The following is a 14,244-nucleotide window of genomic DNA, read 5'->3' as shown; positions in this document are numbered from 1 at the left end:
CCACATGCTAAAACATGAGCTACTTTTCATACACAAAACACATACGTGTACACACACACACACACACACACACACACTTCTGCCCCTCTGTCACTCAGCAATGCATTTACATTCTTCAGGAATTTGCTCGATACAATCGATAATTTAATCAACACTATAATCTTAAATATTTCATTCACAACCAAACCATGTGGACTATTCTTGAAACTTAAAAAAAAATCTTTATTTTACAGTTATGGTTAAGGTAATTGGTTAGAGTGGGGATTTATTGTGGACATACTGTTGATTTCTTTAGTTAACATAATTTTCTGCTTGCCAAGTACAAGTACTTAATTATGAGTATTGTTCTTAATAGTTACCGTTTCACAAAGCAAGGGCTGACAAAATGCCCTCACTTTAGAGGCTTATCCTATTCATCCATGTGAGGCCCGCTCTCTCTCGCACACACACACACACACACACACACACACACACACACACACACACACACACACACTCACTCAACAGAGCAATTTGAGATAAGGCCTCTGTCACACAAAGGGCCATCCAAACCTCACCTGATTCCATTCAGTGACAATGACAGAGTGACAACTTAATTAGGCCAGACAAACACGTCTGCTCTGAATTATAAATGGGAAGAGACTGAGAGAGAGGAGAGAGATGGAGAAATAGTGTGTAAGAAAGAAAGAGGCGGCAAGAACGAGTGTCGGGGTAGAGAGAGGAGAGAAGGTAAGAGAGAGAAAGAGCAAGCGAAACAAGAAAGGGAGTTGGAAAAAAAGTGGACACGAGAGAGAGAGAGAATCGGAATGAGGAAGAGCAAAACACAGAAAGAGAGAGAGGGGAGGGGGAAGGGGAAGGCGAGACGGAGAGAATATCTCTTGCCTAATAGTTATAGTCAGAGACCATAAATAATTCATGACTGTCGTCAGTAAATTGGAACAATCAGTCTTTAACGTCAGAAGATACTGGGTACGCACGCAGATACACACGCACACACACTGACACGCACACACACACACACACACTCAAAAGCCACCCAATCTAACTATTTTGGGGAAATCAATTATTGATTTGTGCCAATTAAATGACCAAACAGCGAACACCATAAAAGAGAGAGAGACAGAGAGAGAGAGAGAGAGACTTGTAAGATGTCCTTGAATAAAACATGTCACTTAAATACAACCTCCTGCCTCACAAATCCCACACACGCTTGCCGCCAAGCACACCTCCACCTCGCCAGCGCCCACACACACACACACACACACACACACACACACACACACACACACAACTGCAGCCCTCTGTCTCAGCTGGCACGCTCAGGGAGGGATGAATGGGAGGCTCCTCCACCCGTGGTTCATTAAATACTTCCAGTACCGGGCCAGGCTGTGATCCCAGGACTTCTCCCCTCAGTCTCTCCAGGAGACTCAGTGATGTCAGTCCAGCCTCCTCAGCTAGTTTCTGGGGTTTCTTCCACCCCGCACCTGTCTCTAACTAAAACTGAGACATCATCTGCATAGGCAGAGAGACAGCAATGGGTGTAGTTACCCCCAGCTCTGCCACCCTCACTCCCTGCAACTTTCTGAGCACAAGAGAAGAAGCTTAATAGCTGCCCAGACAGGCCTGCTCAGACCCCCCGCTACCTTAATCAGACAAGAGGCCCCAACAAAAAGCATCCTTACCACAGCAAAAAAATGCTCCCCACAACCCATACAGGGTTTTGAACAGGAGAGAGTGAGAGAGAGCGAGAGAGAGATCGAGAGAGTGAGAGAGCGAGAGAGAGAGAATGAGAGAAGAGAGAAAGACAGAGTGAGGTGTCTGAACTTTCTTCTGAGTGAGTTTTTATTGAGAATTTAGCACTAAACTCATATTAATCAGGGTAAATGGCACATGTTGATTGTGTGTAAACAGGGTCTCCAAGGCACTTAAAAACACAAGTGGAAATACACTAAAGAAAGATATGAAACTGACTTTCCAAGATGTTCTTGAAGGTCTGGGGGCTCTTGAGATAATTTTTTACATTTCTGCTTTCTGACTAGTTTTGTCATTTTCTGAACATGTCCAAAATTCCGCAAAAAACTGAGAAAAACTATATCAACCCACAACTTGGTCCAAAACTTATGACACAAAATTGATCTTATTACCAGTTCTGCTTACATGTACTTACATGTGTTAAAATATAGCTTGGGAGTTACATTTTGATTAAATCTAGGCCAAAATGAGATTTTGTACCTGTACAGGAATCTTATTCCCCAGTGTAAATGGATCAAATTGTTTGACTACCTGACTGTAGCACAGGAAGACCATGCGAGAGGGAGAAAGGAGCTATGCTGCCCAGATTAATTAGCCTAATCCTAATGTCCCCTGTAGGATGAGTGTTATCATGCCATTAAGTCAACCAGAGTGAAAGGGACAGGCCAAGATTGGTGCTGACAGATAATTACTGTATCTGACAGAGCTCTGAAAGACACATCCATAATTGTAGGCACAATAGAGCGTGACAGCCTATCTGCAGAAGCATCAACGCTCAAGGGACTGGGCTGCCAAGTGTGGTGCTGAAAACATGAGAGGATGTGAAAGTAGTCCTGTCAGAAGATTTATTTATTTTTCAGTAATTTTGTTGTTTTGTTTTTTTTGAAAGAGAGCTGGTTGTCCACTCCGCTGAGTATTTTCTCTTTATTCAGGAAGGCTGAGGGAGAGACCCAGGAGAGAAGACTCAGTTGGGATTTGCTCCTAGTCCACTCTTCCAAAGATGGGGGTCCTAACCTCGACACTATCCCTAAACACAAGAAACTATAATTTGAATGATCTAATGTGCCTAATACATTAATGTGTAATAATCTATGCGCTATTTGCGTTTATGTGACAACAACATAATTAATAATTGAAAAAGTGTATTACTGTCTGCCACAACATGACAAAAGCAGTTAAGTGAAACATTAAGTTTAGCTTAGTGAACAACAAAACATACTGATAATCTAATTTATTATATTACATTGGAACTGATTAATAAATAAAAAAGTGTGTGGTAATATTTTACTTAAGTTTTTTTCTAACTCTTTAAGGCTTTCATGATAAAGATGCAATGTATTATTTTTATGTATCAACCATTTGTCTTTATGAGGAGTTATTTATTGCATACATTGATTGTAATTGTGCAATGGGAGCCAGCGTTTTTTATGATGCTGCGTTTGATGCGGTAAGCCTACACAAAGTTTTGTACATTGGCATTTTGTACATTTTTTGTTATTTAAAGGCACATTTTTTTCGCTGACAACTACATGTCCTATATTGTATGAGTAGATGTCCATTATATCAGTTGGTTATATAGAGTCAAAATGGAGTCAAAAAGTAACTAATGCTGGCTTTGAGTTGTTGTTGTTTCAGTGCTGGGTAGCAGGTTATTATGTAGTTGGGGTTAGAGTTAGGGTTAGTAAGTGTTATTGACATTTAAAGAAACTGAAATTAACTAAGAAAATAATGTATTTTTTTTATAGATACGATTTCAGCAGATCTAGAGGGATGTATAGGTAGATGCTTGCCTTGATGGCACACTGCAAACACAAAATCTTATTCTCTGATCTCTTATTCAACAGGTTGATATGAAGGTGCAGCCCTACAGCTATACGAGGTGATAAAGCCTGTAGCTAATCTCGCATAAACATGTACATGCACACACGCTAATGCACAGCGTTGAACTTCTGATGACCCCTGAAAATATGCAGTTGTTTACACCAAAGCAACTCACGCCATCGCTGTTTGCATCTTTTGTTAACCGTGTGTATGTATCTGTGTACTACATTAGTGAACTGGGTTGTCAGGACAAGCAACAGCAAGTATTAACATTGGCATACAGCCCATACCTGAATAACTCAACGCCAAACGCGAAAGACAATTAACCCCTACAGTGCACTATGTGGGCCAAGCATTCATTGGGCCAGCCCCTACAAAAAAACAATACTGCTCAGTTGCTATTAACTCCATTCCAAATAAGTGCATTTACAAATAGGCCGACAACAATGTAGCAGTCGACCCCAAACGGTTTGGCATCCCCCCCGAGTTGGGAGAGAGGGTGCTAGTCTCATCGGCCGACAGGGAAAAGTGGGAGGACAGGGATGAGAAGAGAGCAGGCAGAATAGGGCAGGCAGAAAAAGAGAGGACCAGGTGGAGGATGGAGAGGAAGACAGAGAGAAGTACAGGGGAATATGTGGGTAAGGTAAATGTGAGGGAAAATTAGAACCAATTCAGCTTAAAGAGAAAATCAATACTAAATCACATAGGGCAGAAGACTGTGAAATTCCCATTGAACCTGACCAAGCTTGAGAAATCTGCAAGGAAGAAAATACAGATGAACCAAGCGTATACAGACGTATCCTGGAAAATTTAATTGCTGCCAAAGATGTCTCTACAAAGTATTGATTCAGGGGTATACTTAATACTTATGAATACTTATTTAAATATACTGAATACTTATTTAAATGGAGGTATTTTGGCATGTCTATTTCAATAAATTTACAAAAATGTCTAAAAATATACTTTTCTCATTTTGTCATTATGCCTTTTTGTGTTTATTGTTGATAAAAAAAACAATTCAGTCCATTTTGAATTTAGGCTGCAATACCACAAAATGCAGAAAAAGTAAAGTCAATACTTTCTGAAGGCACTGTACAAAGAGCTGATTTCTTACACAGCCTGGGAAACACAAGTTACTACACTGTCATGTGCATCATGCAATTTGCACAACTGGGAATGTTTCAATCTTTCTGTTCAGGTGCTCGTGCTCACCAGTGACTCCTATGGTACGCCATTCCAGCACCATACCACTGGTTTTCTATACTGTCCCAGAGTGTCTATACTTTGGACACTCTGGGACAACATATCAATTATGAATATGCAAATCAAGTGGAATCAAGTGGAATAGAGTGAATGTCTGAACCACAAAGTGTAAGTTAAATTTCAATCACATTTTTTTATTCCGTTTCTATGTCAACCCAAAAAATGTTGTGTGAGAAAATGTGAACCCCAAAGTTGTTGCTGCTGTCCCCATTCCTCAGAGACACAGGGGGCTGAGTCCATGGGGTCACAGCACAGTACTGTTGCATGGGAAAAGGGAGTTTGGCTCCATTAGTTAATAAGATTAGTTGGCAAATACAATTAGGCCTAAAAAAACATTCAGACAGATTTGAACTCAGAACAGACGATCACTGAGTTAAGCATCGTTTCATATCTGGCCAAAAAGATGTTAGATGATTACATTTTGTTAACAATAAATTTAAACATAATATAATATAATATAATATATAACAGAAGAAATCTCCTAATCATACACAATAAAACACACATGAAAAAAAGATAGAAGAAAACATGTTTGTGTATGTGTGTGTGCATGTGTGTTTTCCATCAGGTTTTGTTGGCCCGTTTGATTTGGCCTTTGATTTATGTTGGATAGTCTCATTGAGAAAACTCGAGCCTAAAGCCTGTTACTGAAAGTGTGAACACGAGAAGCGTAGGTATCTTCATCGCCTGAAAAAAATTGTTCTCTGCACACCTCCACACCTCCACTGAAGATGGCCTTGTAAGCCTTGTTGTCATGAGGACCTTGAAAACTGCTAGTGAATGGTGCTAGCGTTACCCATTAGATGATTATTTACATGCGTGGATAGAGTGGAATGTCGGTGGGTGCAAACAGCAGCAATAGGTAACAAAGCCTTTCAGCTTTAGAAAATTCTCTATATTATTGTTGTGCTGTAGAAACTTGACAGCGTCAGTGCTGCAGTTTTTGTCCTGGAAAAGAAAGCTGATATTGCCTGCTGTGTGAAGACAATGTTTCATGAGTTTCAAGTCAAAACAGTGAACACGCATTAAGGATGTCAGAAATGCTTGACGATTAATGGGGAAAACGCATCCTGTTTTTCTCAGTTCCCCAAAAGCTGAATTTGTCTGCTGGACACTGATTCCGGGCAAATCAGTGTGTATTGTGGCTAGACCCATTGAGACGAGGCCATGAGGGTCTTGGAGACTATCAAATACTTTAAGTATAGTTTTGCCTGTATCATGTATAACTTTAATCTAGACCAAACAGTCTTTCACTTAATTACAAGTAAACTGCTTTCACAACGCTGACATTTATTTCCTTCCTAAACTTCAGATAACCACCAAACAGGAGGTACCACCAGAATGACATTGTTCTTCACCAATAACAACAGGATGAAACAGCCAATAGAATGTGACCAGGGAGGTCAGCCAGAGTATTTAGAGAGGAGAGATGTTTAAACACCATTAAACACCTGCATTCAGAAGATCTGATTGTGTCATTTTGTACAGAATGATTTTTATGACCACAACAGTTCAACTGGCCAATGAATTAAGTGTCTCTGTGGCAGTCTAGCCACAGTCTAAAGAAGCAATGGAGAGAGTATGCAGGAAAAGAAAAGAAATGAAAAGAAAAGAAAAAAGAAAGGAAAAAAATGAAAGAAAAGATACTACCTCCCATAAGCCCTGAGCTATGCATGCTCTAGGTAACAAGTTAAGCTGACTGACCTAACACTGGCTTGGTTATAAGAGACATGGGACAACTTACATCCTGAGGCGAGTTCTCCTTGCATTTTCTGTCTTCCTGTCTGACCACAATTATCTTCCCTGAGAGCTAATATTAAAGCTTCTACGTGTTCAATATTTAGGCCTACCTAATACATCATTATCAAATCAATTTTGATTGCATAGTACAATGGCTGTAGAAAAATGAGACCATCACAGAGTAAATTGGTTCATTATACTGTATGTGCTGGCTTCTATGTGTCCTCGGGTGCAATTTCCTGCAAATTGTGCAGGTTTGATTTATGGCACAATGGTGGTGCCTCAACCAAACCAGGAAGAGGACTGCCTCGCTCTGAATAAACAACGTAGCAAGGTACTGTTAGCTGGCTAACACCAACGTTAGCTACTTGAGCTGAAACGATTCCAATAACTGAGTGAACATGTAACTAATACAAAGATTTTACATGAACTAGGCCTAAGTATCGTGTCTATTGGAATGATGATGTGATACTTGATCAGTGTAGCCAAACTAGTGAGCTGAATAGTATTGCCAGGCCTAGTTAGCTAGCGTTAGAATGAGAGCTAACTTTTTCCATCAGCAGCAGCAATTACCTTGTGAATAGGACGATTCTGGCTATGAAAGACGATCACAAAAACCGGACACAATAAACAACACAGGGATAGAAGACAGATATAAAGATATTTTACTGAATGTCAAATAAAAATGTACTGACACATGGACTGAAGGACTTTTTGCGAGAAGTGAGAATGATGTTTTAGTAGGCCAACTGTTGATTGAGCCTGATTTAAATAGCCACTTTCCACTGTGAGTCAGAAAATGAGAATAAAAAACTTCTGTTACGCGTTTGTTTCTTTGAGTCAAATCAAATGAGTGTGAAATTTTGGATGCATGGGTAGGTTCACACTTTCCAAAAACAAAAGGGATGTTTAGGTATCTAGGTCACGCGCAGCAGTCTCAACATGCTCTAACACCATGTTGGGGTCACCCTTTTTTTCTGGCACAATGCCAGTAATTAGCGAAGCGGGAGAACTCCGATGGCCCCTTGCCCCCGCCAGCGGCACTGACACTCTGTCGATGTATGATGGTACGTAATGATGCGTTATGGGTGCTTTCGTGGCACGAGAGGTGCATTGGAGATGCTGGAGATGGGTGCACAGACACCCTCTTCAGCCACCTCTTTACCACCAGTCGCACCCATTGTCTGATACTGTGAGTCAGAAAATGAGAATACAAATTTCTCCGTTATGTGTTTTTTGTGTTTTTTTGAGTCAAATCAAGTGAGTGTGAAATGTTGGATGCATGGGTAGGTTCACCCCTTCCAAAAACAAAAGGGACATTTAGATATCTGGGTCACGCACAGCAGTCTCAACATGCTCTAACGCCATGTTGGGGTCACCCTTTTTTTCTGGCACAATGCCACTAATTAGGGAAGCAAGAGAGCTCCGACGGCCCCTTGCCCCCACCAGTGGCATTGACACTCATGTCAATGAACAGCAATAGGCTTCTCGGCGTCAACCTTTATATCTGTCCATTTCATATTTATTTCCGAAAGGGTCCGGCTCTCACAGCTGGCAGCAAGGCTAATTCTGGTTATCATCATCCTGGGCCTTATTTTCCTAGTTTTTACCATCATAACGATCAAAATTTACAGTTCACTGTAGAACTTTACATTCCTCTCAGCTGCAGGGAGTGCTGCGCTCCAATACACACCCACAGGGCCGATGCAAACTCCAACAGCCAAACCCAAAAAGCGATTAAAACATGTCCTTTTCAACATAATAACACTCACGGTGCAATGGGACATGCCTAGAACAGATTTCCAATTATCTATTGCCTGAGTAGTATTGAAACCTGAGTATATTGTGCCATTAAATCTGTTATTAAGTCTGGCAAGTAGAATGTTAAAATACTCATAAATTTTTTGGCCTGTATCTCCACCTGGTGTGACAAATTGTGGAAGTGTGTCAAAACAAGCAGTAAATACAGCAGGGAATCCACCTATGTGAGCAATAAGAATCAAAATTATCAGCTATATTCACAATAATACAATCTGCACCTACAAAAGCAAGGAATCTCTGCTGCAGTTAATTTATGATTGATTTCATCTGCATACATTTGATGTACGTAGATCTGATCGGATGGTTGGGTTTGGTTGGGAGTGGGAAGGTTACCAGCAGGAAATGGGGAATCAGGGGACAGACAATTTTAGAATTTGAGCTGTTGCTTTTCACACCCTTTTGGTATGTTGTTGCGGTTACATAATTTTTGTTTAAGTATTGTTTACATTAATGTCTGTAACCCCCTGTAAAAATGGAAAACACCCTGAATAAAAATAACCCCAAAAAAATAAGCTACTAATTCTTTTCACTTGCAAGATTAAACAAACAAGAATCCATTTTTACTTTCTAATGTATCGACATCTGTCAAGCATCTCTCGCCACCGGCTGAATTTGTATCTGGAGCAAGACAGTATTTGGGCACCCTATCTCCTGAATGATTGACACTTGTGAGACTCGGTGAGATGCATTTAGCAAGGTGGAAGACACAGCAAGAGAGAGGGAGACAGAGAGAGAGGGGGAGAGCAAGAGACAGACAGAGGTAGAGAGAGAGAGAGAGAGAGAGAGAGAGAGAGAGAGAGAGAGAGAGAGAGATAAAGGGAGGTAGAGAAAGAGAAAAACTGAAAGAGAGAAGAGCAAGTGAGAGGAAGCGAAAGAGAGTGGGCGTCCATATGTGTGTGTGTGTGTGTGTGTGTGTGTGTATGTCGGGGGAGGTTTTGAATTATTGAGTTATTCTTTCCCAGAGAACTCAATCTCCATATCAACTCCTCCAAAAGAACACGACACCAAATCTCTTTATAATTGCTGATCTTTGCTTTTCTGTGCAGATTTTGCCAACAAAGGCCTTTCTGTGAACCTAGCTGACATTACAGCGCAAATTGCCTTATTTGGGTGGCAGGGAGGAAGATGTCTTACACACATATATACACACAGTCACTTTCACTCGCTCACACACAAAGGCCCGTGACAGCTTGGAAAATTTAAAAAGGTCACCCCTTCACAAAAAAAAAAAAAAAACATAAAAGCATCCTAACATCTTAGTTGACAAACTGCGATTCAGTGACAGTCCCTTCAACTCTCCACATCACAAATGCTCCAGATCAAATGCATCCCTCTTGCTGAGACAGCGTTCCACTTTCAACCTGAGTTCTGGGAAATACATCCTCAGCCTCCTGAAGAGTTTACCTCCCCAGGGCGATTCTCTACAACCCATAACAAAAGTTCTATTAGAAACACTAATTTATCAAGTCTGGCTGAACTTCATTTGCCCCAAAGTTATCCCCTCAACTCTTTAAACTTTAAACTCTCTCCTCAAGTTTTCTCTTCAAAGGAAAGATAAACAACTTGATACTGTACGCATTCTTGGTAAATTTCATGTTTACATATTTTGGATTGGGCAACAACTAAACGTGCAGCCATCTTGGATTGCCTTGTACCCTCTCTAATATTACTATACCTGATGTTCTCCAAACTAATGTATTCTGTCTTTAACTAATTGAAGGTGGGAGAAAGGAGAGGGGAACAAAACAACTTGGGAGACGGAAACACTAAATATAAATGAGCGCTTAGTGTAATGGATCTAAATGTGACTTTTTCAATCTTCTTTAGACTGGGAATAAACACACCGAACCAGTAAGAGTTTAACCAGTTTGTCCTAGTTGCACATATTCACGATATTGAAAAAATATGCTGAAATTTGTGAATGTGAATGTGATTTGATATTGATGTTGGCATATCTTGTTCTACATAATACATTTTTCAGAGCTTATAAAATAAGAAAAATGTATAGAAGAAAGAAAATGAAATGCTAATGCTTAATATTCAGTCAGCTTTGAAATGTACTTAACTTTTTCTTTTTGTTCTTTGTTGTATTATTGTATTTTCTCTCTGCCTTTCTGTGTTTTGTCACCATGTAGAGAAAAGACACAATGTTCTACAATTCTAGCAAATGCAGCTACAAGTGTAGGAGGCTTCTTCAGTCTCTGCACTTTTTGTTCAGAGGTATAGACTTCGAAGAGGTACATGTGGATTAGCAGCTGGTTATACCAAACAGAAGAAAGGGATATTGGGGACTTCTTGTACCTGTGATGAGAATTAGAAGTAAGTGCTTTCATTCTCACTCGTTGAATACGGAGGGGAGAAACATCCGTGCATCCTTTAAAACCATGAAAAAAGACATAGACTGTCATCCAGCCATTCAGTGGGTAAAACAGAATGTCCCTTTTTAAAGCTATTTTCTGAAAAGCAGTAATTGAACGATACTTAAAGTAAATGGAAAAGAGAGAAAGGCTTCATTTTCTGGAACCAGCAATGCATCTGAGAATTTCAGCCCTTGTCCAGTGCTCCCAAGAAACAATTTTGACAGAGAAGGAAAGGGAAAACTACTAAAAACAACTGAAAAGAGAAAATGAGAATATGTTCTCTCATCCTATGAACACCTGGTAGTAACATGCAATCTGCATCTGGACATGGTATCCGGATAATGAACAATCCGATCGCACCCCTTCATTTACACTTGGTATTTATGTGCATTCTTGTAGTCTGCATTTTCTAATTTTTCGTACATACTATGCAAAGCAGGCAAGTAGGTGTGGTGGTGGCAAGGCCATCTATTGTCAACAAAAACAAATATGGCAGGTGCAGGATCACCAGAGATGATGTTACTATACAACCTGTTCTTACTTTTCCTTTGCCGTGGAAACAGTCGTCTTCTATGACTCTCTAGTAGGAGACACAGTGATGACGTTACCCTGTGGGTGGATACCTTCTCATTCACTAGTGCGAACACACTGTAAAGACTGCATTTGACTCTGGCTCTGATCCAACCATAATGGGAGCCAAACCATAACTTGCATTAACATGTGGCTTTCCTTGTCCAGATAAGATATCCAGTTACAAATCACATTTTAATACCTTCTGGCAAGATCAGATGAAGACTGACCACCTCATAACTGTTTAAAGCAAAGGAGGAATTTTGTATCAGAATGTTTATTTGAGGTTTACGTGACTCTCTCTTCCTGTCGCTCTCGCACTCTCTCTGTCTTTTACTTACCCACACACTCAGATGCACATGCACGCACGCACACATGCGTACACACACACACACACACACACACACACACACACAGCACTGTCTGGTATTTTTTCTATTTCTCTTGGGCTTTGGCTTTGTACGTTGGCGTCTGGCATATATAAACGTTTCTTAAAAGAAGAGACAAAGAGAGTTTGTTGATGTTACATTTCATAAATGCTGGAGATGACGAGATAGGTTAATGCTTGAGGGTGTGTGCATGTGTGTGTGTGTGTGGGGGTGTGTGTGAGAGAGAGACAGAGAGAGAGAGTGAGGGTGAGAGAGAGAGAGACCTTGTGAGTAATACAGGATAAAGAGCAGCGAGAGAGAGAAAGAAAGTGACAGGAAAGTGAGCCTCCAGAGACATGGGTAATTCTGCACCGCTGTGCTTGGTTTGTACAGTATCCGACAGGTAGCCTGCTTAGCTATGAACTGTTAGCACTTTGCTGAGCAAGCAGACTGGACCTGGGGAATAACGACGGTGTAGCAGTACTCTTGACACACAGAGAAGACTGCATCGGCATTTACAAGGGAATATTTTACCAGACACACATACACTCGAAAAAACAAAACGCAAACACTTGCAGTTTCTCTCACTTTCTGTCGCACAAAACAGACACAGAAAGTGTCCCTCGTCCATAACACACACACACACACACACACACACACACAGTGCCCTGCCTTTTGTCTGGAAGTAAGATGGTACAAAATGAGGGAGCCAAGGACTGAGGGGAGTGGCGTGCAATAAGACCTTGTCCTTATTGTAGGATAGAGTTCTCTGTAAGGAAAAGAACATTGCTGAGCACACTCTGCTCAGAGAGTTGTGTCAGATTAAGTTGACGGACAGTTTGTAGGAAAGGCTGATTTTCTTTTCTTTTTTTTTATTGCAGATTCTGAGTATAACTTTCAGGGTTTGAATGGTGGCAATTTACTTGACATGTGGTTCTTCTAAAAGGGACTGACCTACCAAATTTTTCAGACACATGACCAACAGATCATGACCAATCCCATTAATGTAATGAAGCGAAAGACTACTGTGATGGTAGAAACACTGGGAGAAAAATTACTTTTTTCAAATAACTCCACAGGTGCTTTTGCTGTGATGTTTGAATTGCCAGTTGACTTGTATGATGTTGGGAGTGTCATCATAGCAGTTTTATAGAGTGCAACCTATTTGCATCCAGCATTTATTAGGTCTAGAGAAGGGGTTGACAGTATCACACCCCTAATACAATCTGATTACACTCTATCAGTAACTTTCATTGGTCTTAAATCTTAAGTTGATTCACTTAGTTGAAGCCTATGGAATGCGACTTCCAATGAGTAGAATAAGTAGAATCAGATTAAGTAGTAGAATACGATTAAATTCAGACCACCAACAGAATAAGCAACCAAAAATAGTAGTGCAATAATTCATATAATTGTATAAACTAATGGGAGGGCAAGGGTCAAAAACAGTGTCCAGACATTATGTTCAACTAATTTCCCTGTGTCCCTTGAATGTTTATGTGTAACAGAGAAGTGATAAGCAAAGAAAAATGGGCCGGGCAGAAACAGTGGTGTTTTCTTTTCTCTTACCAGGAGACACTGCCAACTGGAAATGATGCAGTTTGTCCTCATCTGGGAAACTGGCTTTGCATGTACCTGAACAAGGAAGAGTGGGAGGGAGGAGGAGAGAAAGAGAGGCACTCATTAGTGAGTTGAAGGATGAAGTCAAAAGCAGTAGTTGTACACAGGTCTTTGCCTCTGAGCCAAATATAAGCATTATAATCAGTTACACGGTATCATACTGTCATTATCTATGTAAATCTCTCCTAATCCACAGCATGCTCTTATTGTCTACACACAATACATGACTTGTGTCTTGTTTTAAATGGGGCTGTGGGAGCGGGCATGCTCAGCTGAGTGACTTTATCAGAGTCCCAGTGGCACTACATTTCCCCCTGGTGTTCATGCAGCAGTATTACATCCAAGGGCCAGCCCCAGTAACTAAGACAGACTTCGGTCTTCAACCGTGTGCCATCGAGATTCAGGTGTATGCAGGTTTTCATTCAAACCAAACACTACAGCAGCTGATTTCACCTCACTCTCCGGTTGAATCTGTGCTAAGCAGTGAAATCAGGTGCATGATAATCTGCACACAGAGGGCTCTCGATGGTATCAGGTTTGAGACCACTGACAAGTTAATGGTAGAGATTCAGCTCAGTGAACCTACATTAACATGTCTACATGGAAATGGGAGTAGGGGTAGGGAGTAGGATGAAGTTGGCCTGAGATCTGGGTTCAGGATTGCAATATCTGGCCTAATTGCTATTGTTATGGAAGGGAGTGTGAAAGCTGATCCCTGAGTTAAAGGGCAACTTCAATCACAGTTTCTTTGAAGTTTCAGTAGATTAGGGCCAGTAAGTTGACTCCACATAAACACGTCAGTCAAACTAGAGTATATTAACTTGGCCCAATTCATTAAAACTTCAAAGTCACTGTGATGTTTTTTTAGCGCAGTGCTTCTCAACCTTTTCAGCTCAGAACCACCAAAAAAGAAGCAAGACCAACTTGTG

The 14,244-nt window shown here is 40.7% G+C and overlaps 1 protein-coding gene across 3 annotated transcripts in view; it reads right to left on the bottom strand.

Annotated features, from left to right (window-relative positions):
- The window catches only part of ube2f (ubiquitin-conjugating enzyme E2F (putative)), a 55,711-nt gene that overhangs the window by 32,939 nt on the left and 8,528 nt on the right, over positions 1-14,244 (bottom strand). For all 3 annotated transcript variants that reach the window (XR_013505125.1, XR_013505126.1, XM_071900814.2), the window contains exon 4: positions 13,265-13,330. Coding sequence is in view for 1 of the 3 variants with exons in the window: in XM_071900814.2 (XP_071756915.1) it covers positions 13,265-13,330 (66 nt within the window). In the remaining 2 variants the exon portion in view is untranslated. The remainder of the gene's footprint in view (positions 1-13,264; positions 13,331-14,244) is intronic.

Source organism: Centroberyx gerrardi, chromosome 10 (genome assembly GCF_048128805.1).
Source record: "Centroberyx gerrardi isolate f3 chromosome 10, fCenGer3.hap1.cur.20231027, whole genome shotgun sequence".
NCBI classification, from domain to species: Eukaryota; Metazoa; Chordata; class Actinopteri; order Beryciformes; family Berycidae; genus Centroberyx; species Centroberyx gerrardi.
The sequence above is the reverse complement of the archived record's forward strand: the minus strand, read 5'-3'. Positions and strand labels throughout refer to the sequence as shown.